Below are 27,293 nucleotides of genomic sequence, written 5' to 3'. Positions count from 1 at the left end.
AGATAGAAGCATGCTGAAAGGAAATGAGAAGGAGAGCAGAGTATTATTGCTTTGATGGATAGAAACTGCGTAGCAGCGGGAGGAAATTCGATTCTTGACGTGTTTTTTTTTCTTGTCGTACGGTCATGTGTTAGCAAAGCTTGCAGTCACTCGGCGAAAAAAAAGCTAACATAATTTTTTTGAGCTGAGTGCCCCGAAAAAGTTAGCAGTGGCCATAGAAAACTGATATGCTGCAAAAAGGAAGCACATAAGCCTTAAATTTCACGATGGCGTGGAGAATTTCTTTTGAACTTTTTTAGGTATGCAGGATGTAGGTGTTTTTGCTCACTCGGCTAACGTCATTGAGAGATGCGCTGCTTAAGTGGGAGGGAAGTGACCTGTTATAAATAAGTCAGGGGTTTATCTGTGTTTTCAGTGCCCTGACTAAAGTAAAAAGGGCGTATTGTGGCTCTCATTTGAATTTTTCTAACTTTTCGGTTTATTATAGGTGCTTTTACATTATTTATCTTTTTCAACTCATTTTCTTCTTCCGCTTTTTCGTTGGTAACAAAACAGAGTTTGCAAACTGGATTGGCGTAAATTGAATCACACACATGCAGCGGAACCATTGCATACTGGGCAATTCTTCTGGATTTGGGGATTTTCGTATGTTCCAGTATTTTTTTCATTGTTAGAACTCAGCATGGGGGGAATTGCGACAAAAATATCAGCCCAGAAATTTCAACAACATGATATCTGACGTGTTGAAGTGATTGTTTTCTGAAAGACCAGCAAAAATTTCTTCTTCCAATTTGTTGAAATGAATAAAATATTTTTTTCACTTTGGTTCACTTTGGTTTTCACTTTTTTTTCGCATTTTCAATCTTTTGTATAACTTTGTATTTGCTTTAAGATGGCACGGAATAAGATCGAAGTTCCGGATGACGTTCGCAAAGAAGACAAGGAGAATGTGAATCACGGCTCAGATGGCGGTGGAGATGTGCCGGTGAAGGTGAGCAACGACAGTTCATGGCATAACTTTTAGCTGTTATCTTTAGTTCCGCTTGTATTTTGCTTTGTATGTTATGCTTTGCAAAACTAAAATATTGATGTGCACGACAATTGATGGTTGGGAAAATTGCTGCTGGAATAAAGGGAGGATTTTTTTCTTCGGGTATGCATGGGCTGCCTTTATTTATCCAAGCCTCCCATTGCTGTTTCACAAGCGGTACGTATTAAAAATTTGACTAAAGTTTTGGTGCTTTCTATCGGTTCAGGTGGCAGTTAATTCCAGTAGTCATTCGAGTTAAGGGGATCCGACGAAAGTTCCCTGGAACTCTCTTATCCCATCATGTTGACTTTTCTCTTTGTTTTTTTTTTTGTTCTTGTGCTTTTCATATTCTACTTCTTTTCCTCAATATTTCTTTCTATGGTTTTAAAAGCGGATCATGAAAAGGAGATTAGGTTCCGTCCTCGGGCCTCCTCTCTGCAAACTTAATGAAGTTGGGCGGAGCGTAAGGACATATGCTACTTGTGAGACAAACAACGATGTTATGCGAATACTAATAGAAACAGGTTGACTAGAGAGGCAGAGTTGTGAGCAACACCCGATCCACAAGAAAATATTATCAGCCGCCGAGCTAGTTTGTCCTGGAATTCAGCCAGTTCCATCGATTTCCTTTCACTTCTGCGGGTTCATCGTGAGCTTTGCTTAATTTATGGCAGGACTGGTTTATGATTCATACTCTTTGTTTTCTTAGGAGCTAATTGCTATGCGGGTACATTCGATGACTTGTTAACCCTTTGCACTTCGTTGTCGAACGTAGCGGCGACACGCTTGTTCAGCTTATTTGAGCGCTTTCAGATGAAAAAAGAAATAGAGTTCGTCCCGTCTTGTGGTTTTATGCTACAGCTGTATTTTCTGCTTTATAAAACATGTGACTTAGGATGAGGATAGCATTTATAAGGAAAAAGTGCTAGAGTTGTAAGTGTACCATGTGCCTACAAATCGTTGTACTATGGTGGTATTATCATAGTATAATTACATAATTACATTACTTATACTATTACCATTGTACTAGTACTCAACTAATTTGTTCGCAGAAATATCTTTTCCAAATATAATATAAAATATTTTACTATACACTGTAAATAATGTAATTATGTAGTTATGCGTAGGAATGTTAGTGCACACATTTCTGCTTCTGGTCCGTTCTGCATCCTCTGCAAAATATCCTTATAGCAATTTTAAATAGGTAAATCTTATCAGTTTTTCTAGAAATATTTAATGCTAAGGATCCGTGTTTTTAAGACTCGAAATTCGTTAGTTCTCTCTTTGCTTTTCTTCTTTTTTCAGTTTTTGGTTACGAATCAGAATGTAATTCTCTGTCAGCATCGACTTAGTTTTATTGTTAGCTTAGGAAGAAATGCTTTTCGTTGATATCTGCCGCGTGCTGGGATATTGCAAATTTCCATGTCCATCACATAAGTAGGGTCAAAACGACATGAAGCACGGTGTCGTTGTGTAAGCGGCTACACTCGAAGCGGCGCGGTGGAGCGTAGCGGTTAAGGTCCATGAATGAACCCTTACTAGCGCTATCCATGCAGTTCGCAATGGACCCCCTCGATTCCAACCGCCGTCTCCACCGCACCGCTTTGAGCGCAGTCGCTTACGCAACTACACCGCGCTTCGTGTCGTTTTGACCAAACTGTACAACTGAAAATCTAGGATCTAATCTAGTAGACATTTTTCGGTGGCTCCTTAGACTGCTTTTTTTTTGTTATGATGTCCGAAAAGGTGCAGATGGAGGGTGTAAGAGCGAGGAGACATAATGGACTGAGCCGATGTCTTTTTTGCACAGCTGTTTCAGAACAGTAGACACAATAATCTGTTGATCCTTGAAAGTCTACTTTTGCGTTCATAGATTTAATGTGTGGATACGTGGAGCATGCTGAGAAGTGATCAATGAAACGATTGCTTGTGTTGAACTGAAAAAAATCGAACATTGCTGTGTTCTTAGAAGAGAAAATATTTGTGATTCTAGGATCAGATCTGATCAGAGGAAATATTGCGAAATAGTATATATGAAGTATTTTTCGTGGTTTTTTTTTTTCTGAACTAGACTAATATAGAAATGGTTTGGAGGTTGCAAATATTGGCATAAGCTCGCATCGATTAATGGCAGCAGCATTCAATCATTGCTCAACGCTGTGAACCATCCATCAGACATGATGGTTGTCTCACTTGATGGCATAATTGTTTAAAATGAAAACATCAACCGTTGGCTGAAAATAAATTTATATTATATTTGAGAAATTGATTTCTTATCAGCACCACGCCTCTCACTTCAGAGAGCTTCATTTAGCACTTTCTTACTAGTGTCAATCGGCGGTTCCTTTTCCCGCTTTCTTTATCGTCCTCATCCTTTTCCTCCTCACTAACAGTTCTTCCCAACTGCTCTTAAGTAGTGAGCTTAACAGTGAACTTATTAGACAGTGCTTTGTTGTGTGATAGTCATAAAACCGTTCAGGATCGTAAAATTATTTTCCTAATTACCGTAGAAAAATATCTTACATGATAGGTGCGGACACATTGCTCTGGAAATATGCGCAAATTGTCGCCCACGCTATCGTTACTGCATTCCCTTATGTGCCGCATGACTGTTGAATGTCGACGTGGTCACATGATGATGAAACAGCTGCTTTATTCCTAAGTCTAACATGGATGATATTATTTGAATACAGAAAATTTTAGGCTTCTGACGCTGATAACGATCGATACGCGTCGACGTCAAAACCAACAACGGCAGCATCGGAAGTAGCGCAAAAAAGCAAAGTTCCACCGCAGTACGTCCCGCCAATCTCGTACTCCAGGCAGGTTTTCCTTCTTCTAAATTGATTTTTGGGCTTTGTTTTTTTTTGCTGCGATTTCTTTTTTGAATCGTTCTATGGAGATCTCCGATATGACTTTGTCTTTTTGTTAGGAGTCATGCAGAATTTTTGCTGCTACACAATATTGTGTTTATCTTTTGTTTGTTCATACCTTCGAAAGGTTTTTTCTGGATTATTTTTTCTTCTTTTTTTTTGCTAGCCTCGTTGAATTTGCCCCTTTTGTCTTTCCCTGCTATTGCAGCCTCGAGAGAGCTGCACGAAAAAAATTCGAAAAAAATTCTCCCTTTTTCCATGATTGTAACTTGATGCTAACTGTTCCGTAAAGAAAGATGCAAAAGCTAGTATTAGAAATGTTGTCACTCCTGTGATACGATTGCTCCCGAACTAAAAACTTCTATCAAAAGACAACTGTAGGGAATTACTGTAACGTCTTACTGTAACAACTGTGTTAGTGTGTTTTTGTTACTGTACGTTTCCGAACAGTGCAATCAAACCAATTACTTGCATAGTGGTTCTAAAAATCAGGTGGTCATCTAGAAAAATGCAGATCTCTTCACTTCTATGCGAGTTGTCCTACTCGGATTTTATTGGTGTTTGATGTGCCAGTGCAGAATTGTGGTGATTTCATGTTGTCCACGTGAATGCCTTAGCATACACAAATTGCACTGCTCCGGAAAAGTCTAGATTTCCCTGCATTTGCAGGGAATTGAAAGCGAGGACATGAAAGTAAACAATGAGAATGGATATGAAGGTTAAGGAAAGTATGCTAGACCCCATACATTGGCTTCAATAGTAATTCAAAACCTTTTTTTCAAAACTAAAAATACGGAAAGAAATTTGAAATATCGGCAAGATGTTCTACATCATTTGAAAGAGAATTTCTTGCTCTACAAGAAAATGTTGTTATTTTTAATATGATTGGTTTCTGTTTTTTTAAAGTTATTAGAATGGAGTGTTAACTGGTCAGATAGGTCTTCTTCATACCTTCTGATTTCTGCACTGGATTGAGATAGAGTCGCCAAAGCTGCTCGTGAGATTTGTATTTCTCAGGGTGAGCATCGAAAGACGTACGAAAAATACAAAAGAAAGAAGAGACGCGGAGGAAAGACGAATTAAAAAAAAGAAAAACATCAAAAAAGCAAGCGAGGCAAGGAAAAGCTTCTTTAACTATGTTAAGAGTCATTAGGAGATAAATGGGGGAAACGAAAGTGGAGTGCATAATTTTTCCGCAGACCACAATTGGTCGACGTTAGGTTCAACTGATGTGTGACCGTTTTTTTAAGTGAAAATTGATGAAACGCGAAAACGTTAGGTTTTTACGTCAGGTTTAACGTTCGGTTTACAATTTCAGCTTCAGCAGCCTTCTCATCACGATTGAATGCAGAAAATATCGGAAATGCCCCCACTTTATCCACTTGACACACCATTTTAATAATATAAAAAAATTATATTATTCAAAGTCAACAAAACCGAACAATCAGAACAGTACCATTCTGTAGAGCGAGAGGTTCTCCATCAAATCGAGTTTAACATCTTCCCATCAATTTTTATTTCCACTTGCGTTTTCAAGTTTGAAAAAGAACGAATTAGCCCTTAACTCGATATATATTATTGTACCGTAACTGTATTTCATAAGCTGAGCTCCGAATCGAAAGAGACACGCAGAATGAAGCTTTTGCTGAACACTTTGAAAAAGCCATTAGCTGCAAAGGCGTCCGTCATATGCGACATCTGCTTTCTGTTTCGGATCCCTAAAGCTAAGTATCGAAATAGAACAATTCTCCGTAATTCCGGGCATGACGTTGTAAATTATTTATCATCGGCAAGTTAAAATTATTGTAGTACCCCTATAATTACAATTACTTATAGGTTAATTTTTGTAGCATGAGTTTTATGGTGGTATGGTTACGGTACTGATCTTTAATTAGCAGATTTTTTCGTTTACCAAAAACTGGAGGGCGGATGTGGCGCAGTCGGTTAGAGGTCCCACAGTGATTGCATGATCGATGGATGGTTCGAAACTACCGCAGTGCCAGCCAATACTTTCATCTCTCCGAGGTCGATAACCGGGACAGGACTTGTCTGGGACGATGAAAAAATGACTTAGATCGGGATTTTCGAATTTTCAGCGCCGTTATGACTGGTAAGGTGACTGTTCTGTACAGCAGTAATGCCTAAGTCAGTAGCTCCGGTCAGTGTAAAAAGGAGTTTTAATTTTCAATCTTCCGAAACAAAAACTACAGTATATAAAACATTGCAGTTTGAAACACTCACATTTGTAAACTAAACATCATCTTTGATCACTCACCGTACTCTCAACGAGTAAGACACACACATGAAGTAACGGAGAGCTGCTAAAATAAGAGGGAAATCGAGATCAAATGTATCAATTGTGTTGTGCAAAAACGAGTGGACAATTATGAACGCGTAGTACTCCGTAACTCATTCATTTTAAGGCATTATCACGTAATTGGCAGTGTTGGGGTCTCTGTGGATAAATGTAAAGGTAGGTGTGTAGACCACGAGTATGAGCGTGACCCCGGCCAATTTCTGCGATTCCCGTCCTGTAAGAAGTTGGAAAAGGCGTGTGTTCGTCCGAGGTACGTGGAAACGGACCACCTTTGTGCACGCGCCGCATTCACAAGCAAGCAGCCGAAAATCAATGGTGGTCTCCCCACCAGCCTAATCCAGTAAAAGCAATGTGTAGGCTGTTGAAGCGAACAGGAGGGGCGTGTACATAGGGCGCTTTCTAACGCACCTTGTATGATCTAAAGCGACGTTTTTGAGGAGGATTAGGGGGAATTAAGCGAGGCGGCGCTCATGCTCGTCATCTACATCTTCAACCCTATATTTGTTCAGAAAGACCTCACCATGGCCATTTTTGTGATACGCTGTCTTTAAATAGCACTATACAAGTAGTTTTGTCATAAACGCTGTATTTGGTCGCCTGCACTCGCAGCAGTTGTTCTTTATATGTTTGATATTATCCATGTATGAATTCCAACGACTTTGTTTTCCTCGCATTATGACGTGATGTTAACGTCTTCATTGTTGATACATGAGGATATGACTTTTCTGTAAGGGATATTATGGTTCCCCTATTTTCTTGACTTTAACGCTTTCCTCATTCATTGCAAACACAGTTTCAATGCAGAACTAGATGGTGACGAATAGCGAATGGAAAACGTTTGAAACATGTAATTTATTTGAATTGAATCTCTCGCAATTGGTATTCCCCATGAAAAATATCCTTGAACATGGTTCTTCCGAGTGAGCACGTTTGCCTTTACCTTTTTTCACATCTACTTGAATTTCTTCCTTTTGGAATGCTGTGTTAAGCACACAAAATCAATGTGTTTCGCGAAGGAAGATATTTATCTTTTTTTGCCAGCCCACTCTTTCTAAGTATCGTTATGGAAATGTTATATTGTTGGGAGTAAGGAAATCTTTGCATGCCTCTGCATAGAAATTGGTTGTCTGTGCAGTTGTTATCCGAGAAAATATTCGAAACCAATCACTCAAATACCAATTCGTAGTACTCAGCGTAGGCATCAGTTATTTCCCGACTAAGTTTCCTAAGGGCTGCGCTAAGGATCTTTTTCATTCTTCATATGCTCAATGTCGTAATTTTTCTTGTGAAAGGAGGACAATACAGATTTTTCTAAGGATATTTCCACGTCAAGGATAGGTGTCGTAATGCACCGCAGTTCTTTAACGGATGGTAAACATCCCTCTTAAAACTCGTTTATGAATAAATCCATAGTGAACTTTGGCGGGCTTCTTAGAATTTCTGCCTCATTCACTCTTTGCCGTTATTGAATGAGGTGTTGATGAAGTCCGTTTCTCTTGTTCTTATTTACATGCCTTAGCTGCGAAATGTGCTTTTATGGCTTTTCTTTTTCACTTCCCCTATACATTGAGCAGTTTTCTCCCGAAATTGCTTTTTTTTCTCTTTCTTGAAGTCCTTTTGACAGATCGTACACCAGTTGGCTTCTGAGCTGTGTTCACGTGCGAAATGCATGTAGGATCCTATAATACTGTGATCAATTTTTGAGGAATGAAGCGAATAGTTTACATCTAGGGATATAGATTACTTTTTGCGTAGACTTAATCGCATCACGTATGCATAACAGAGGTCCTAAGTGGATAAAATCTGCTTTTCTGTTAGCTAGTATGTTATAGCCAGTACCTTTACTACTATTAGTTCTGAGTAATTATTACTGCAGACCTTTATTGTTGGATTCTGCCCCACTTCGCGTTTTTCGCGGATTAGCCTCGCTTCCCCGTTGAGGACCCTCAGGGGAGGCTAATCTAAAGTGCATCGTCTAGGTAGAGGCGGAACGATCCACATTTTTAACTTTAGCCTCTATTTTGTTTAGTTGCGATGTTTTTTTTTGTGTAATTTCACTCTGTCCACTTCTTGCATTGTTCGCATGTTGAGAAATGTAATCGACATTCGCGAATGCTGCGGAATATTTTAAGAGAAAAAATCGATCAAATTCCTGTGACCCATCAGTAGGTCGTATGTCTCTCAATGTCTTAAGTGAAAAAACTAGTTTCTGTTCGATTACTTTCGAATGTCGCAGGCTTTGCAATGTTTCAATTATTCGACTGAAATTGAATCGTAAAACCTTATCGAGCCATTCATTTTGTCGGGAACTTCTGTTCGTATTTTCGTATTTTCTTTTGTGGATTCTTGATTCATCGTGATTCTTGGTAGTTTTTTTTAAAGTCCAATTTCATAAGCTTGACAGATGTTTATGTTTATTCGCTGTAGATATATTAGCGCAATTTTCTGTTATTGAGGAACATTATTGGAGCAGTTGTGGTGAATAGATCTAATGCTACGTTGGCTTTCGTTTTCAATTTCTCTGCCTTACCCTGGCCTTGCATATGTAGGTCAGAAAGTTGTTTTTTTTTATGATCTCTCCTATTTTCATCTTCTTTCACTTCACAACAAACACACCTATAGGAATGTAAAATGGATGAAATGTGCGAATAATTATAGTTTCGCCCGTTAAACTGACGTAATTAACAATAGGATAGTCTAGTTTTTCCTGCTTTCCTCATTCGGACTAGTTGCGTGACAAATCCTGGTAATCGTTAATAATATTGCACTGTGGCAGGAATCTATGACGCTTTTCCACGGCATTGTAAATTTTTCCCACCGTTTGCTTCTCACAGTTGCCACGCATGGTCGCACTTTTTTCCTTCCGTTACTAGCCAATCACAGTCACATTATAAAAATAAATTATTTATGCATTCGTTTCAATGATTCATTATAGAAATTTTGGATATAATCAAAAACATGAATTTCTCTTTGTGATGCGAGGAATGTTTATGATGAAACCTCGTCCTCCTTCGAAATTTGACTTGCTTTCACTCTCGAAAAAGTAGTCAAACAAGCTACCATTGTTCTCGTACGCTCATAATTTGCTCTGCTATTTACTATTTGACTAAAATTCTTACCTAATTTCTGTTAGACGCAAATATTGTCTCGTTTCCGTTGCATATCGGACGATTCGAAGACCTAAGTGCCGCTATGAAGATCTTCACCACAGATCTTCGACAAGGGTGCAATTTTTTTCTGTTTTGGGACCTCTAAATAAATAACGAATGAATAAACAATCTCTAAGCAAATAAATATCCTACCGTCTTGCTTTATTTTGCCGTCGTAAATATGTACTCAATAGAAGCATGAACGATTACTGCGGATGTGTATATGAATCTGAGTCGTCGTTTGAGTTTCTTCATTCTTTTGTGACGTATCGACGCCGCCATTACACTAGAAATTCTAGACTTTTTTCTTTGAAAACCAGGCTTGTTCCTTGAAAAAAAACTTGCGCATATTTTGTAATTTTCTTGTGTTATTGCTCGGCGTAGAAGAATGACTGAACATTTGCTTCATCTGCGTTTTTTTTACATACTCGCCGAACGCATTTAAACGACTGGTTACAATCAACTTTTAATGGATAAGCTGTCAATATGTGCTAGCCCAAGTGATTCTGTTATTGCGTCCAGTAACTAACTCTCCACTATCCATCAGTTTTGTTGAACGAATAAATCAATAAGCTTTGCGATTAAATTCCGAGGTTTTTTTCCCCTCGTTTAATGGACCATAAAAAAATCTGTTTGGAAATTCTGGCATCGTGCATTTAATTATCGGGCGAGTTAGGTCTCTGTTTTTAAAACCTACTGAATTCATCAGATGTTTTCGTTATTATTGATTAGTTGTCAATGATTTCATGCATACATCTCTCGTATAGCACTTTACTGTTCTTTCCCTCTTGCATTGTCACATGCGTTCTTCTGTGAAGTACGTATTTACGGACTTGAAAGGCTGTTGTTGTTGCGTATAGTCGGGTAAAATGACATGAACAACGGTGCAGCTGCGTAAGCGGCAGCGCTCGAAGCGGTGCGGTGGAGGCAGCTGTTGGAATTGAGGAGGGAATATCGCGAAGTGGCAGAGATGGGTGGCGGTAGCAAGGATCTTTACACGATCCCAACCGCTACGCTCCACCGCGCCGCTTCGAGCCGCTTGCGCAACTGCACCGTGCTTAATTTCGTTTTGATCCCACTATATTTCTATAGTACATAGCTTATTTAGCTGTAGCTTTGCCGCAAAGACTGCTTCTGAAAAACTTTTAATAAGAATTCAGAAGAACTACTTAGTAATACTAATAAAAAAATTAGGATTGATGGTTACTCGCTAATGCATTTGTAACTTTAGAGTGATTGTCGATGATTTTATTGCATTCTTGCCGCTTTGCTGATCTCAGCTGACAAATATTGATTGCCAACATCCCCTCGCCACTAATCCAGAATATGTAAATATATTAAACGATCAAATTTCCTGATAAATTCGAAATATTTTGCTAATTACCGAAATAATTTCGAAATTCCCGCCGAGATACTCTGTATCTCCTGCTGAAATGTGATAACTTCAGAACGATATTTTTGTTTTTCATTGGCCTAGCAATCGTGTTTCCAAAAATATTCGCACTAATTTCTTCATAGTAGGAAATCTTTTCTCTTATATACGAATTCATTTTTATTCTGTGTTACGCAGTAGATTTTCCCTTCTCATACTGAAATATTGATTTTCTAGATCATCGTCGCCGAAGAGGAGTGTTCTGTAAGACTTCCTTTGTTTTTTTTTTTATTTCTGGGAAATTCGCTTACTATTTTTCTGGTTTATTTTTTATGTTTCAGTTTTTTTCGGAGTGCTATTCTGTTTTAAAAAACTTTTTTTTTACTATCATCTGCTTTACAAAAAGGTTATCCTCTTTTTTCCACTTCACTCTTTCAGTGTTTATCTGATCTCTTCTTTTTCACTTATATTTGTTATCCCCGAATTGTTCAGAATCAGATTTTTTGCATTTTCGACTGTTTCATTTCCATTTTTTTCCAATTCAACAACATTTCGAAATGATTGGGCTTACAATGTATGCAGCCAGTTTGGGAAATTTACAACCCATCAGTACATTCCGGAAAAGATCAATGCAGCGGAATTTGAAAATACATAAAAGGATGATCATTGGTATTCAAGGCTGTAGTGTTGTTTTGCAGTCTCAGCTACATCCGGAATTGATGTGCTTTGATTGGCTGAGAAGTTCGTATGATAGACTTACTTTTCAATTATATAAGGAGTCACTAAAACCTCTGGCATAGTGAGATTTGCATTTCTTTTCTGTTTTGCCTTTTCACCTACTGGTCGCTCGCTGTCTTTGAAGACGAGCAGACTGACTTTTTGAATAGTTCTTTTTTCAATGGGCGGTCATCCATTACTACGAAAAAGTTGTTGAAATATTTTGATCAAATGTCTATTTGATTCTTTCAGCAGTGACGAAGAAGAGTTTTATGACGCTGATGAGGAGCTGATCGATCTGGATAAGGTGAGTCCTGAAGAGCTGTTCTCATGCTTCTGTCTGCTGCTTAGTGTTTCTCATGGTTTTTGTGCTACTCATTGTCTCGTGATTTTTGCATGAGTTTTGAAGGTGTCGATTGTTTTTTATTCCCGCTACCAGCACACGGTGATTCTTATATCGACTGTGACACTTTTTTTTTTTTTGAGATTTCTCTGACTTTGTAGAGGTCCTCTTTCAAAATATCCAGTACTAACAGAATTTATTTTTCACAACTATACAACATAAGTAGTAATGTTTGGGGTACACTAAGAGTGGTAAACAAATATTTCTGCTATTGTTTTATATCTATTATTTCGAAGTTCTAATGTGAATCTTTCCGTATCGAGGATGCCTTCTCGAAAAAGGGGTAAATAATTTAAGGCGCCCACGATCTTTTAATTAATTTACGAGGAATTCTAGAGGATTTCTCATGACGACTTTTCCTCCAAAATCTCATGGCTGCACGTATTGGGTACATGGAAATCTCTTAGTAATTCGTGTGGTTTCCAAGGTTTCTTCGTTCATTTAGAAAGCGTTTAGGATTATTGGGATTAGTCGCGGAATAAAAGTTGATGCTTATACTAGGAGTAAATAGGACTAGGATCTATTGTGTTCCATTGTGTTCACCGTTTTTCTCTGAATGCTATTGACGTCATCTGCGATAAGTGTCTTATCGGGTGAATCCGTAGTAGTACTCGGCTCGTTTCTCCTGCAGTTCAAGGCTCGCCGACAACCTTCTTTGGTTCTTTGCTTATTGGATCGAATTGCATCGGATTGCACGATTTTTTTGCGTTATTTTCTTTAGTTAGTAGACGTTTTCATTTTGAATTTTTGGTTTCCAAGTTTTGGCCTGAAATCAGTTTCAATTGGAGTACTTTCGGAATAGTGTTAAACCGGAGGAGAAGAAAGATGGGTTACTACTAGTGGAAACTAATCAGCTAGTTCAAAGACTCACCCCTCGGCTATTTTTTGCGAGGCAGTACAAATAGCGAGGTTGATTAGCCCCGTATTGAATGTAAATAATAGTGATTGATTGGCAAGCAGATTTGTTGCATGTGGTGAAGCGATTCTCTACAGCGTGATAGATTTACGTGTGGGAACTTAGGAAGAACTCTCCCTTACTTTCGGGCAATTCTTTCTACGTTTCGACGAGATTCGTGATAAATCAGGGAAAAGTTACTGATTTATTTCTTCGAAACTTTTTGCACTATTGCTTATGATAATGTAACTTTTCACTTAGAACAGGAAAGGAGAGGTACTTTTTTTCGGACTTGTAACATCTGTTTCCGTGATGCTATGAAAAAACTCGAATCATGCAGTTTAGCTTTCTTTTTAGCTAAATAAACCATCCACGCTGAAAAGGCATCGATTTTTATGTAGTATGTAATGAGTTGACATATTCGTGTCATTGTAGTCGCAAATGTCTGAAAGACTTTAAAAAGAACGGTAATCTTGTAGAAGTTTACTGTAATGCTCTGTTCATTTTTTGTTTATGTAAATAGAGGAAAACGTGGGCAGAGCAGTTGTTCTAAAACTACCTTTTCTATCCGTACCCAAAAAAAGAAGTTTTGAAGGCGGCGCTTCACGAAATTGGCATGGTACGGAAACGCCAGAGAAAGCCTAGAGTTCGGATTATTTACGGAAACGAGCGTGGGAACCGCCATACTTTCTATGACGTACGTCCGAACATCAGTACGTGCACTCTCGTACACGCTCCAGTCTCCTCAGCAGCTTATTTATTAGTTTTACTTGAATAGGCTGGTGAGAAGACCTCATTATGCTTCGACCGCTCGCTCGTGGATGAGGCGCGTTCGAACTGATTTCGTAGGAAAGAACGCCGTCTTTCATGAAATATCCTACGATGTATTGGGGAAGGTCAGCGAAGGGACGCTCACTTCTGTAATCTACAACCCGAACTCTGCGTTTCCTCTGAGGTTTCTGTCTCACTTCAGCAGCTTCGTTATGCGCTGCCCCCAACCTTCAGTCTCATTTCTGGCCACCGACTACGACAACAGTTTTCACCATAGCTACTTACACAAAGTCACTTATTGTTAGGCAAAACTCCCTTTTTCTTTTGCTCCACCAAATTATATTGACGTCAAATAATATGATCATCACCACCATATTGATAGAGATAAAGGTCCTAAAGGAGATAATTTTAACTGCTAGAGCTTCTATTCAAGCAGATATATTGATGGGTATATCATTTCCGATAATAGGGTATGACAAACTCGAAGGGAGGAAGATACATGAGTTAAGACATACGGAGGCGTGGATTAGGATATAGGGCACTGCGGATGCAGCCAATATGGGCCTGAAACTTCTCCAACTCCTTCTATTCAATTTCGTGGTGCCGATGCAGAGTAACTCCGTTGGACCCTTCTTCTAGCCTCGACACTTAAACCTGATAACGTTAAACACGTCCCGCAGTTTCCTGACGCCGACCTGACCACGTGGGACTCGTCCTCCTGCGTTCTGGCGCTAGCGCACCAATAGACGCAGTGGGACCCGTCTCACCGCTCTACGGCGCTGGCTCTTTAACTTACCTCAGCAGCGGTCCCGCACCATCTTCTTGTTTCCTGGCTCTGGCAGATCTAATTGACGACCATGAGTGAGACACCTCTCAGCTTTCTGGTGACGGAAGTGATTAATATATTCGTAATCAGAATCTGTCAAAGCGACACCTGGAGCGGTTCTCCTATGTCTAGATCCTAAGCGTGCCCGGATCTGTAAAGTTGACATAATCGATAAATCGATATACGGATTCATATTTTAAAAAAAAGTATAAGTAGCCTATGATGTGCGTCCTGTCCCAACGTGTGCAAATTTTATTGAAAGTGGTGAATTCGTTGGGATTTGTATACAACAGAATATACAGAGATAGCCACGTATATGCATAGAGATTTTCTACATAATAGTGGGTACATGGTGGTACAACACGTACAAATCCAGACATAAAAATCCATATGAATATTTTGTTAATGTGGTCAAGGGTGGATGCAGCGCAGTGGGTTAGAAGTTCCGCTGTGATTGCACGATTGGTTTGGAATCGCCCTTGTGCCCCTTATGCCCACCAAGCCTTTCATCTCTTTGGGGTCGATAAATTAGTGCCAGACTAGTCTGGGAGGATAAAAACACTGACTTGACACTTGGGCTACCCCATGGAAGTCATTGTCTAGGCTACTTACTCGTTCGTAAACGTCAAACGATTCTGAATTGAAGTGAACGTGGGGGCACATACCAAGCGGATTGATTAACGCCAGACGCTTTATCCTTTATCCTTAGTGCGGGTATCGCTTTAATCTGCAAGTGCACCGCAGCTAATTAAGCTAGATAAATAATACGACGGCATTTTCCAAACAACGTGATTGCGACGTGTTTTCCACTAATTCAGTATCCTGGGAAACCAACATAACCGGTAGTGGGTTATGTTAACGCTTGCTGCACACTTGCTTTACAACACCTATTTTAGCCTTTTAAATATTGGTTGTGGTAAACCATCCGGTTACTGTAGTCTTGAGTTTCTTTCTTTTATTTTTCTTTTTGAAAAAGATTCAAAACAAATGCTTCGCCTGTAAAGTACACATGAGTTAACTTTGTTTAAGTGCACGTGGCAAATAGTCGTAGTTAGGACTACACTGAGTAGAGGCTTTATTTCGTTCCTTGCCTTATTTTTTTTGTCTTTCTTCCTCTGCATTTTCTTTTTATTTTCCCCATTTCCAGACAGAAGTAACAATTCCGGATGGTCCGATGAGGGATATGTCGTATGAAGAGGCGGAGAGCTTCGATTTCGGTGATGCTCACGAGGATTTCGATGCAATTTACGATAATGCAGAGGAGCATGATGTTGGAAACGTACAACAAGAACATGGATCTGTACTTGTACATCTTCTAAGCCAGGTATCATCGTGTCGCTGCCAGGTTTTTGGACGGTATTCTCCTAAATCGGCACCGTATGTTGATTCTCTTCCAGGTCAGCATTGGCATGGATTTGACAAAAGTCACCCTGCCCACGTTTATTCTTGAACGTCGATCATTGTTAGAAATGTATGCAGATTTCTTTGCACATCCAGATGCATTTGTAATTACAGTTGATCTGGAGTCACCACAGGAAAGATTTGTGTAAGTTCACTCTCTGTGAATTTTCTTCATCGAGCACGGACTATCTGCTTCAGATCTGTGGTAAAATACTATCTGAACGCTTTTTATGCGGCCAGAAAAAGTGGCGTGGCAAAGAAACCGTACAATCCCATACTTGGAGAAACATTCCGTTGCCGGTAAGTCTATTATTTTAACTTTGTTGCAAACAAACATATTATTTGCATTCAAAATGTGCAATGCTTCAGTTTGATTTTTTTTCTTCACTTTCATCTTTTCGACTCACTTTTCCTTACTTTTATCGTATCGCTTGCGAATTTCAATGGTTTTCTTGAATTTTGGGAGGTTAGAAGTTCTGCTAAGGCAGAAGTTCTAAATTGGTCGATAAAATGGAAGTTACACGTTAATACATTATTTCGTCGCCTTTAAAGGCATCACCCCACGAATCTGAGGTGGTGCAGATTTCAGGTGGAGTATTCTTATAAGGAATAGTAGATTATGGAGAGGAGGGTGATTCCGCCCATTTCTTCCTAATTGCCGAAAAAAAAAACGGCCCAGAAGACGCCACACAGGGCTGACGCGCTCCAATTGAATCCCTTGTAGAAACTAGTGCGCCGAAACGCTCGAAGCCGTATCTTCCGTGCCGTTTTTTACGGCAATTAGAAAGAAATGGACGGAATCACCGACCTCTCCATAATCTACTATCCCGTATACGAATACTCCACCTGAAATCCGTACCACCTCAGATTCCTGGAGTGATGCCTTTAACCTCAGCTGGAACGATGATATATAGTCTCAAAGGCAGCACTCCCGCCCAAAAACCGCTTGATTGTTTGATCTACAGTCATACTTTGTTGTTTGGTATCGATAAGTTCAAATTCAATCCCCATCGTCTGCTAACTGTTGCCACTTTCTGCTTTTGTGGTCAATTTTCCACGAATTGACAGCAGCTTTGCTCTATTTCTGAACGCTCCAAAGAATAAATTTGCGCCGAATATATTACCTTTAAATAGAGCGAAAAAAACAAGTTTGTATTTGGAGTGAAAAATATTTCATACTACCTCTTAATTACTCAAGTGGAATTGATCCCAGCAAAATTGCACAAAGCACCGCTATAGGAAATCGGCTTAAATTGAACCAAAGGAGGAGAAGATGAAAGAAGAACCTCTTTCTCTATTTGTCGCGTAAGAAATAGGAAAATCATGGTTACTGATCCCAACATGCCGATAATCCGATGATCCAGCACGGAGTTGACAGGCAGCTTTCTCCCTCTCAAATGAAACTGTGCAAGAACCAGAAAAACTTTCCTTTTTCTGAATGTCGCCGTTAAATGTTGCATACCACGAAAATGACGATTTTGGGATCTCTTCACAAAAACATAAGATTGAGGGTATGAATAACGGGTGTCAGATTCCCTCAGCATCGGTTCATTGGTTTCTATTCGTTGGTTCTACTTGAATAGTTTAATGTGGGGATCCCCATTAATTTTTGTCCACTTGCTTGCACGGCCCGGCACGAACAAAGGTGGCGCGTTATAGGCTGCTTCGTGGGAAAATTCGACCGTCAAGGCTGTTTCTCACGCTGTTTTCCAGGACAATCAAAGAAAATTGAAAGTAATCGTGGTTATACTCTTTATCTAAATCCTCAACACTATTTTTTCGTGTAGAAATCCCAACATCGTCAGTTTCGTAGTGTGATGTCTCCAAGTAAATGCTGTTCCGTTGTAATCCTCAATTATTGTGATCAGCTATAATTCCTACAAACAAAAAACAAAGGGGTCGTGGTAATTTTTTGTTGTCTTATTTAGTTACAATGTGCCTGGTTTACCGCCAAGCGGCAAGAAAACTGATAGTGGTCCCTTTCCTGGTTCTGATGAGAACCAACTCACATTTATTGCTGAGCAGGTATGTGTATTTTTCTGCAGCGAATATATTTTCGACGGCCGTATTAAATGACTATGTGGTTTTTTTAAAATTGAGTCATTTTCAATAAAATTTGAAAGAGTCTAATTTTGGTGTCCACTTCAGGTTAGTCACCATCCGCCAGTTTCTGCGTTCTATGCGGAGCACCCTTCAAAACATATATCTTTCCATGCTCACATCTATACAAAATCGTCATTCTTAGGACTATCGATCGGTTAGCGAGTAATATTATTCCTAGCAAAGGTATGCTATTCCAGCTATTTGTAGTTCATTATGTCTAGGAGTTGCAAATATTGGCTGTGGTACGGTAATACTTCACGATTATAATGAACAATATACGGTAACGTTTCCAAGCGGGTATGGACGTTCCATCATGAGCACACCGTGGGTGGAATTAGGTGGAAAAGTGAGAATTTCGATTACTACTTTATTGATCAGCTGATTAAATGATATTAATGAGCTAATCAAATGATATTCAGGTGAAAATCACGTGTGAAAAAACGGGATATTATGCGGATATAGATTTTTTGACGAAACCTTTCTTTGGAGGCAAACCACATAGGATCCAAGGGAATTTATATAGGTACGCTGCTGTTTCTTTATACTTTCTACCATTCCTTTTCAAATTTCTCTTTTTGTTGTGATTGATTTACCATGTAAGCTTCCGACTTTTTTGTTTTTTTTTTACTTTTTCTTCATACGCTATCGTTGCTCATTTGGTCTTGTAGGAGACACATTTGCTTGTCTTCTATGCCAGTTAAACAAATAACTTTGTATTGAAGATTCTCAGCTCTAGTTCTTACTTACGCTCCCTTTTTCAATATGCAGTTTGTTTATGTTTTGTTAATTTCGCTTTTCGGCGCTCACTATAGTTTCTATTTCTACCATTTTTTTCATGTTTCACTATTTTCTGTGTTCTGTACTGCATGGTGCATGCCTAGAACTAGCAGAAATCAAAATTAGGTGATCACATCACAGTTCGTGTGGCGTGGAGATTTAGCTAGCACGCCGGTTTCCAACTAATCGTTATTACATCGGTTAAAACATACTGCATGTGTGTTTTTTTTTTTTTCAATGGACTAGGCATAGTTACACCTTAAGTACATAAAATTTCTCTCATTCTGGGCCATGAGACGCAGAGGCTGCGAAAACGCTTCGCTATTTCAGAGAAGGCAACAAAAAACCGTTTATGACCGTACGTGGTGAATGGAATAGCATCATAATGGCGAAGCCAGCATATGGCGATGAATACTTGTTTATTGATGTTCGGGCACAGCCAGAAATGAAAAAAGAATGTGTGCCAGTCATGCAGCAGAGCGAACGAGAAAGCCGACGGTAAAAAATAGCGAGATGTTTCATTTCAGAGAGGATATGATTTATTTGGATTTTCAGGTTATGGCGACATGTAACAGCTGCACTTCTTCGGAATCGGATCAATATCGCGACGACTGCGAAGCGAATGATCGAACAGCGCCAAAGAGCAGAAGCCAAGCAACGTCTCGAGAGCGGTGAACGTTGGAGGACACGGTTCTTCTCTCTAGCTCCCGATGAGAGGTGGCTGTACAATGAGCCGTTGGAGAACAGAATTTGAGATGTGAGTGGTAATATAGATTTTTGAACAGAATTATGTTGTTTTTGAAAGATATTCTTGAGCTTTTTTTGCATCAATTTTGAAGATAGAACCTTAGGAAACATTTCGGTGGTTATTTAATAGTTTTAATCTTGCTCAGAACGGATTCGTTTTGTGTATGACCTTTTGTAAGGAAATCGTCGGAAGTCAAGTAAATGACGACAGCAACTTTTTATCTGTGAATCATTGATACAGTGGTTCATTGTGACAGAAGTGTTATATGAAAGCCCAGTTACAAATAAAATCATATTTGCCTTCATAAGGGCCTCTTGTTTACTTGTTTACCTGTTATGTTTAACGACAAAGTCCTATTTCAGAGAGGCGTTTTCTCTACTGTTCTTGTGCGTTCACAGCTGACATAGTCGTGGTGGGACCAAACTTTTCATAGGACTATGGTTCCATATGTTCCATATGTATCTCATGCGTTTGTGTTCTCTGGAACTTCTGTTGTTTTCTTGTTGCTTGATTTTCACACTGTAGTAGATGAGATTTGCTTCATTCCCCTGTACATTTACTTTTCAGTTCTTCTTCACGAGTAATTTTTTTTTGTCTTGTATTTATCCTAGTGTTGGAATACAGTCGGTGACTTTTTTTCTGAGAATTTGGTTTTTTATTCTCAAAATTCACGGAATTTTTTGTATTTTTGAAGCTTACTTTCTATTTTTCTTGGCAAATATGAGCAAAAATGAGCTGCTCGTCTCACTTTAGAGGAGAAGAATTCTCGTCTCTTTAAGTAAGGCGAGGTGAGTAAAGTCTCTATATTTTCTTCATCTAGTTCATTTGACAATACAAATACATGTCGCGCTCGAAATCCGTTTAACTGCTTTGTAGTAACTTAGATTGTTTTTAGTTAAATGTGACAACAGTTTCTACTCTACTCGTCATTCTTTTTTTTTTGTCGTTGTTCTCTGACATAGAAAATCTGTAGAAACTGATGTCATTAATGTACTAGATAGGTGTTACTTCTAAAAGGTTTCATTGTATTTCCCTTTCTCTTGAATACATGCTCAGATTTTGAAGAGCCGACAGAACCAAGATGTCAAACTACTTGTCTGTGATTACGTGACCGTGATTTCATTCATTCTTAGTCGTTGTGAAAGGCATCCGTCCAAGTAGTGTAAGTGTGCATGTGTCTGTGTGTTTCTCCACCCTTTTTCATCGGCTGCTAGCCCAGTTTTGGTTACTGTAGGTCGCGCTTTCTGAAAGACGGCACCTTTGGACGAAAGGAAAAAGCCCGTCAAGATGTCAGAAAGAGCCTCCGGCCGTCGTGAACTCTGCTGGCAGCCTTTCACTCGGGCGAGTCTTGCACTGTGAAGGCAAGCACATTATATTTCTCTGTCGTTTGCAAAACTCATTAATAAAGTTTTTATATGGTTGGATTTGAGATTTATTTGTTGTGTTGTTTTGTCGAAAATATACAGATCAGTATAGTGTTTTATAAATGGAAGTTATTGTTATTTTGTTGTTTTCCTTTCCTTTGGAATACTCGGGTCAAAAATTTCCCTGTCACAACATTCCAACATGTGTGTTCTGTTGGAGCTTTTCCAATATGTCAGCTCTGCGATTGCTATCCGTATAAATATCCCGGTATTCCAACTAATTAAAAATTCGAATATTCACAAGAAACAATTATGTGTGAGATGCAATAAGTCTCGTAAACAACTGCAATAAAACAGCTGCTCCAGTTGATATCTTGCTCCGTTTTTTTTCTTTTTTTAATTTTGCCACGAGTTCTGAAATTGAACTTTCAAATTGTTGTGAAAGGAAGAATGAGAGCAAAGAGAATGTGGGACGAAAGCGGAAAAGCTCCATAGTTTTTTGAAGTGTGAAGGTGAAAATAAGAGAGGATTTTATGTGTGTGCCTCCAGACTACTGAACCGAATTTCAATAATCAGGAAGATTTAGTGGAAATCCCACCTCATGATGAAACTCATTACCTAATAGAGATCTGTTCACGATTGCTAAAAGCGGCGAAATGGATGGACTAGCTGTAATGTTATTTACAAATGCTTGGGATGTGATTGTTGGAATTTCGTAAGGGAGTTCTGGAGTGCACTAGATGACTCGGTAAAGACGTTTGAGACAAGCAATACTCACGTATATAGCCGAAGCGGTGAACCGTAGAGGTTAGGGTTAGGATCGTGGGGGACCTTCGCTAGAACCATTAATCACTGCAGTTCGCAATGGTTCCACCTCGATTCCAACCGTTAGCTCCAGAGCAGCGCTTCAAGCGCAACCATTTGCGTAACTGCATAGAGCTTCATGTTGTTTTGACCCGACTGTAGCAGTTGGTACTTTTATTCCCCAAAAGTCGCTACGGGTTTTTCTACCGCCTGCATGAACATAACATGAAATGATACTTATTTCGGGTAAGATGATATTTGGTGGAGATGTACTCAACACCGCTCTGATCGATTTATACTTCGACGGGGAAGAAACCAAGCGCAAAGACAGTTCACAAAGGCAGGATACCACGAATCTGACGTGGTAAGGGAATCGGCGGAAAAAGCTAGAGATGCGGTTGGAGACTGTGGGATCCGGGCTAGTTCCGCTCATCCCTCCGTAATCGTCGTAAAAAAAAGGCGTAGAAGAGGGCCCTCTTCACAGACAAAGAGGAACGCTCTAATGTACCTCGTAGGGCCTAAAGCGGTTCTCACGCCTGTGAATTCGTACTATGCTGCCTTTAACAGTCAAATCCGAATTGCGTAGAAGCCATATCTCAGGCCATTTTCAGTTTCGTTAAAAGTACTACATGATATGGCTTAGCTATTCACTTCCAATAGGCCTGCTTCAGAGAGTTTGGTGAAGTTAAAGCATTAGTAGCAGTAGTAGTTGCAGATCTATCTACCTTTTTCTCGTAGTGTCTTTAGTCTCTATGTTTTAGATCCTTTAAGACTAATGCTTAGGATTTAGCGCCTTAGGAACGTTTTTTTTTGCGCACCAAAGTATAAGTCGATTAGAGCAGTGTTGAGCGCACCCCGCCAACTACACTCCTACTCGCTTATTTTTGTTTCCTCTACAACTTTATGACAGAATACTAATTGTTGAATGTAACTGAACAAATTTTGGTTATCACAAGTGCAATGGCTCGGCTTTCTTTGAAAAGTGGACATGACAACGCGTGAAGCTTATTGATTCTAAAGATAATCAGCTTCGATTACGCGCAAAGTCCTGCCAATGGGTGTTTCGACTGCAAGGAAAAGTTTCATTAGAAAGGTCAAAAGTGATCGCTCGGGATTTTTTCGAGCCTATGAGCTCAGTTGTGGTAGGCCAACTAAAACGACTCTATGTCTATGATTGTTTTCTAGTAATTTGAAGTGTAATTACTCCTGGAAATGGTTAAACTTATGTTTCTTCTTGTCACAGCAGACCTAAGATTTTGGTCTGTAAAGAGTGAATTTTGCTCTTTTTTGTATAACTATGCATGACTAGAGCATTTCTCCGTAGTTGTGATCAGAGCAAATTTTCTTGTTAGTTTGTAAGCTTCTTGATGATGAGGTGTTTCCTTTAAGATTTTGAGTTGGAATTCTGTCTTAATTTCCTTTTTTTCTCGTTACTATGCATGATTACCGTTCTGTAGTCGTAGTCGCAGCAATGAATAGTGGGAACGCCAACCTTGCAGTAAGACAAAATTGAGACAGAAATCGAATCTCGACTAGAAATTTTTGTGGGGATGTCTTGTGAGCAAAGAAAACTACTAGATAAACGAAAGGATTTTGTTGAGAGTGGTGGTGTCAATATTGAATTCTGCAGCGGACGTAACGCGCCATGTCGAGGCAACATATTTGAAGCCAACTGTATGTTAACCACTTAGCCCAGTGAATAAGGAATTTGTCTGCAGCTTGAAAGAAGCGAAGGAATTAGAAGTCGTAGAAAGTGGAGTCAAAACGACATGAACGAACGAAACCCGAACGCCTACGCAACTGCACCGAGCTTCATGACTTTCTGACCCGACTCTACCACTGTTGAGTGCTCGAGCGAATATTCACTCTTTTTTCTTGAAATCATTACAGTCCCTAGTTTATACGGTTCTGACTGCTGCAGAGTCTTAGAAAAGAGGAAGACAAAAGTTTCAGAAGTTATATGTCGCTACTCTTTGAAGCATCTTCAATTTAACTTGATTAGAACATATTAATTACATTGATATTGTGATTAGATGTTTTCTGCATATGAAAGAGAATTGAATATCAGGTTAATATATGCAGTTGTTCAACTTGTGTTCATTGCAATTTACTCCAATGAACAGATATAAACGTACATGACCTCACTTTGCACATTTATTGGTTTTTTTTAGCCGACTTTCTTAAACAACTCTAATCAATCTGATGGATTTGTGACACTATTTAGAAAATGCGGCGAGAATTTGAGTTGAAATTCGATAATCATGAATATCACGGTTATGTTCTAGTTCTGGAGGGCTGCATTTGGTTTTGGGTTGGTCTGAAGTGAGCTGGATTCTTTTACCTCAAAACTTTCTATTGTCTTTTCGGACTTACTTAGGTTTGGAATGACGTTGTACCCGTAGCTTTTAACGTTTTAAGAGATGTGACGTCATTGGGATTGGCGCTCTCTACAATGTCCTCAATGCTAATCGATACACCGAACACCCAGAATGTATGCGTGAAAGCGATCACGATGCGGATAGCGAAGATCTTCCAAGAACGACAGGTAAAACTCTTTCTCATCATCACTGAATATATTCTTTGTGCGTTGACCAAGATATCACACTTGTTTTTTTTTTTGTTTTAAGTTTAGTTTAGGATAGTTTTAGGTTTTTTTTTGACACACAAAAAACAACAAATATTGGTTTCTCGTGGTAGAGTACAATAGCAGCGATCTAAGAACTATAGTAGAGTCAGAACGACATGAAGCGCGTTGCAGTTGCGTAAGCGGTTGGCTCGAAGCAGTGTAGTGGAGCGTAGTGGTAGAATCGAGTAGGGACCCCAGCTAGCACCATCCATCATTGCAGTTCGCGATGGTCCCACGTCGATTCCAATCGCGGTCTCCGCCGAGCTGCTTTGGGCGCAGCAGCTTACGCAACTGCACCGTGTTTCATGTCGTTTTGACTCGACCATACATCGTATCCTTTATAATCGATAGAATATCCCTATTCTTGGACAGTTCTAGCCTATTTTTTTAAATTATGAAATAGCATGAAAAAGAGTACTTTGTACGAGAAACTCATACATCAGCTCATTTATTTTGGGTATTTTTCTCCTCCGACATTGATGATGAAAATCCTCTCTTCTGGCAGCACCTGTTTGAGGCAATGCAACCGGAATTTGAACGAATCACCGCTTCAGCATCTACTTGATGAGATGTCCTTTGTTAATTGTTGGTTGGACTTTTTTGTTGTGTTGTTGTACAGATGATTTACAATAAAATATGAATTATTGTTTCATTTGACGGTTTTCTTCAGGTTCAGATAAGTCCTGCAATGCTTTCGCTTGCCTTTTTAGTTGCTCTTTACATTTTCCTATATATTTTCCTATATTATATATCATATTGGCTTTCCTGTCATTTCTGTTTCACACTGGTCTTTTCTTGGTCTCATACCTTCTCTCCTCTCCACTGTAAATGTTAGCGTGGTTGGAAAAAGTCTCGTCTTAGTTCTTATATTTTCTTCCAGTAATTAGAAGGTCGAGTTGAAATTGAGAAAACACTTTCACCTTACCCATTTTGTGATGTTGATGACTTTTTTGCGAGGTGCGAGGCCAAATACATGATTTCAGATCCAATGCGTCCCATAATCAGTTCTGATAACAGTTCAATGTGCACTCTCTCTTCTATTGGAAGAACGTAGATGTTCTATAGTTTATTGCTTTGTGCTAGTGTTAGTTCTCTTTATATAATACATACACTTAATTTGTATCCCCGGATGCAGATGGATTATGGGACGCTTTTGGTGAAGTACCACTTGTGATATATAGTGAACTTTCACGATCTATAGATGTATTAAGTAGAAGTCCATACCAGGTCTCGAATGATGATCAGTGCTGTGAGCAAACCCATTTTTCGTAGCACACCAATGAGATGGACCAGGTTGCTTAGCACCGAGAAACCAAAACCGCCCAAGAAAAGCAAAGAAGAAATAATGAAAGAAAAAACACCTAGCGGAAAGCTTGATGAATGGGTAAAGTGTTTTGACTTGTGCAGCAGAATTTTTATCTGATTTCCGTTGCTGTGATTTTCTAGAAGCCTTACGAAGATCCGTATCTCAAGAAACATCCGGGAGGTGTTAATCCAGTTACCGGCGAGGTATGTGGTCTGCTTTCTTTTTTATAGTGATTTCGTGCTTTCTAAGTGTGCTTGGTATTGGCTGTTAATTGCCTGATCAGACCGTCAGAAATGGAATTCTACTGGACTTCATTCATCTTCTTTCATTCCTGACGGTCGCATTACTTTTTTGTTTTTTTTTTCTGTCTAAGAGTACTCCAACTCAGTCATGGGTTTTGTGATTACTATTCTCTAGATCTGGATCGTATTTTTACACACACTTCAGATTGGAGGTCCAGCTGGTCCGGAACCGACGCGGTACGGTGATTGGGAGCGAAAAGGACGTGTCACAGACTTTTAGAGCGTTAATATTGTTGGCGTTGTAAATCGTTTTAGAGTGTATAGTAAATAGTATCTCTTCTCGCAGTGTAAGATTTCATCAGTATTCTGGTCCCCACCACTATCGGTAGTTATGCTTTTAAGTGGCTCGATTGTTTACTTAACTGGAATGGAATGGCTTCATGCCAGTTATATAGAATTATGATTTATGTCCTTTTTTCGAATCTAAAAATTTATACAGAAATAGTGTTTTGTTCATCCCCATTCATGGTCGATATAGGACGAAGGGACTTTTTTTTTGTCGTCATAATCTCGCAATTGCAATTCTAATGTTAGATTGCCGAGCCTATAGCAGTCGTTTCGTCGAGTGATTTCAAATGGAAGATTCGTTCGCTCGCAGGGTTCCATACGGAGGAATACACTTTGGAGGTGGTTTGGAGTCGCCTCCAACAAATAAGCTCCACTCCGGGGGAACGGAAGTTCCCCCAAAAACTCATGGGACTAATGGGACTTGCAACCTGCCCATGGGTTTTAAAATTTGTTTGTATGTCACAGTAATAGAAAAGAGTCCTGATTCCGGAGGAAAGCCTGGTACGGTAGCGCCAGGAAGGACGGGTTGCAGGAATCATATAGGCTAGCGAAACGGAAAAGGACTAGGATGACGATCTGTACTTATAACGCACGTACGCTTGCATCAGAAGCGGCCATCGAAGATCTGATGATGCAAGCCAAGAAGATCAAGTACGACGTCATCGGACTTACCGAGACGAGACGATACGAATTGAAAGATGAGGGCTGGCCGGATGGGAGAAGTTACTTGAAGAGTGGGGAGAAAAATGGGAAGGGATCTTCCGACAAATTATTTACAGCAGCGTACAGGCGATTATTCGGAGTCGGTGCTCCGACCCCGTTCACTTTTAGACTATTGACCAACTGACCCCCTTCACTTGAGATGCACCCCAGGTTACCACGAGGAGGAAGAGAAAAGGAAGCCAATTCAGCATTTTGAGAGATGTAAGAAAGTCGAACACTTTCATTACAGGTGTTCACTCCAACGTAAGAAGCGAACGGACGACGGAACAATGAGATAGGAAAGAATGTTCATTCATAATTGCCTTATTAAACAAAATAATGTGAAGTGCATGAGAATGAAATCCTAGTGACTTACCTGTTTTCTGATTACAGCATAGCAGTAGATTACAATATAATAAGCTACGAAATAAGAAGACATTGCCCAGAAGGAACCAGCAAACAACATAGCGAAAATGTACGATTAGAGGGTATTTTTCTTTCGCCGAAGCAAAAATTCGC

At 39.5% G+C, this 27,293-nt stretch overlaps 4 protein-coding genes across 9 annotated transcripts in view; all 4 read left to right on the top strand.

The window, feature by feature from the left end:
* Positions 1-19,784, top strand: part of RB195_004887 (uncharacterized protein) — a gene marked incomplete at both ends in the record, with an annotated part of 43,725 nt that extends 23,941 nt beyond the window's left edge. For 2 of the 4 annotated variants that reach the window (XM_064177094.1, XM_064177093.1), the window contains 15 exons: positions 893-991; positions 3,734-3,852; positions 10,979-11,005; positions 11,711-11,765; positions 15,501-15,677; positions 15,751-15,899; positions 15,953-16,054; positions 17,683-17,779; positions 17,903-18,011; positions 18,079-18,203; positions 18,277-18,380; positions 18,965-19,132; positions 19,190-19,324; positions 19,377-19,391; positions 19,745-19,784. In XM_064177094.1, coding sequence (XP_064034218.1) covers positions 893-991; positions 3,734-3,852; positions 10,979-11,005; positions 11,711-11,765; positions 15,501-15,677; positions 15,751-15,899; positions 15,953-16,054; positions 17,683-17,779; positions 17,903-18,011; positions 18,079-18,203; positions 18,277-18,380; positions 18,965-19,132; positions 19,190-19,324; positions 19,377-19,391; positions 19,745-19,784 — 1,521 coding nt within the window. Of the gene's footprint in view, positions 1-892; positions 992-3,733; positions 3,853-10,978; positions 11,006-11,710; positions 11,766-15,500; positions 15,678-15,750; positions 15,900-15,952; positions 16,055-17,682; positions 17,780-17,902; positions 18,012-18,078; positions 18,204-18,276; positions 18,381-18,964; positions 19,133-19,189; positions 19,392-19,744 lie in introns of those variants that run through there. The other 2 variants (XM_064177095.1, XM_064177092.1) reach the window with 2 other exon arrangements.
* A 3,993-nt stretch (positions 19,785-23,777) lies between these two features.
* RB195_004886 (uncharacterized protein) lies at positions 23,778-24,741 on the top strand (the record flags this gene model as incomplete). 2 transcript variants are annotated; one of them, XM_064177091.1, is made up of 3 exons in its annotated part: positions 23,778-23,872; positions 23,969-24,095; positions 24,694-24,741. In XM_064177091.1, the coding sequence occupies 3 exons, from the start codon at positions 23,778-23,780 to the stop codon at positions 24,739-24,741; spliced, it is 270 nt and encodes an 89-aa protein (XP_064034215.1). The 2 variants fall into 2 exon arrangements, with proteins under 2 accessions (XP_064034215.1, XP_064034216.1); XM_064177090.1 differs by having other exon boundaries at positions 24,580-24,741.
* A 669-nt stretch (positions 24,742-25,410) lies between these two features.
* Positions 25,411-26,004, top strand: RB195_004885 (uncharacterized protein; the record flags this gene model as incomplete). 2 transcript variants are annotated; one of them, XM_013440375.1, is made up of 3 exons in its annotated part: positions 25,411-25,560; positions 25,623-25,685; positions 25,930-26,004. In XM_013440375.1, the coding sequence occupies 3 exons, from the start codon at positions 25,411-25,413 to the stop codon at positions 26,002-26,004; spliced, it is 288 nt and encodes a 95-aa protein (XP_013295829.1). The 2 variants fall into 2 exon arrangements, with proteins under 2 accessions (XP_013295829.1, XP_064034214.1); XM_064177089.1 differs by having other exon boundaries at positions 25,456-25,560.
* Positions 26,005-26,640: 636 nt separating this feature from the next.
* On the top strand, positions 26,641-26,919 carry RB195_004884 (uncharacterized protein; the record flags this gene model as incomplete). Its single annotated transcript, XM_064177088.1, has 1 exon — positions 26,641-26,919. The coding sequence occupies one exon, from the start codon at positions 26,641-26,643 to the stop codon at positions 26,917-26,919; it is 279 nt and encodes a 92-aa protein (XP_064034213.1).
* Positions 26,920-27,293: the final 374 nt, after the last annotated feature.

This window comes from Necator americanus, chromosome I (assembly GCF_031761385.1).
Source record: "Necator americanus strain Aroian chromosome I, whole genome shotgun sequence".
Lineage (NCBI taxonomy): Eukaryota > Metazoa > Nematoda > Chromadorea > Rhabditida > Ancylostomatidae > Necator > Necator americanus.
Note: the sequence above shows the minus strand (reverse complement) of the source record. Positions and strands in the feature narration are given on the sequence as shown.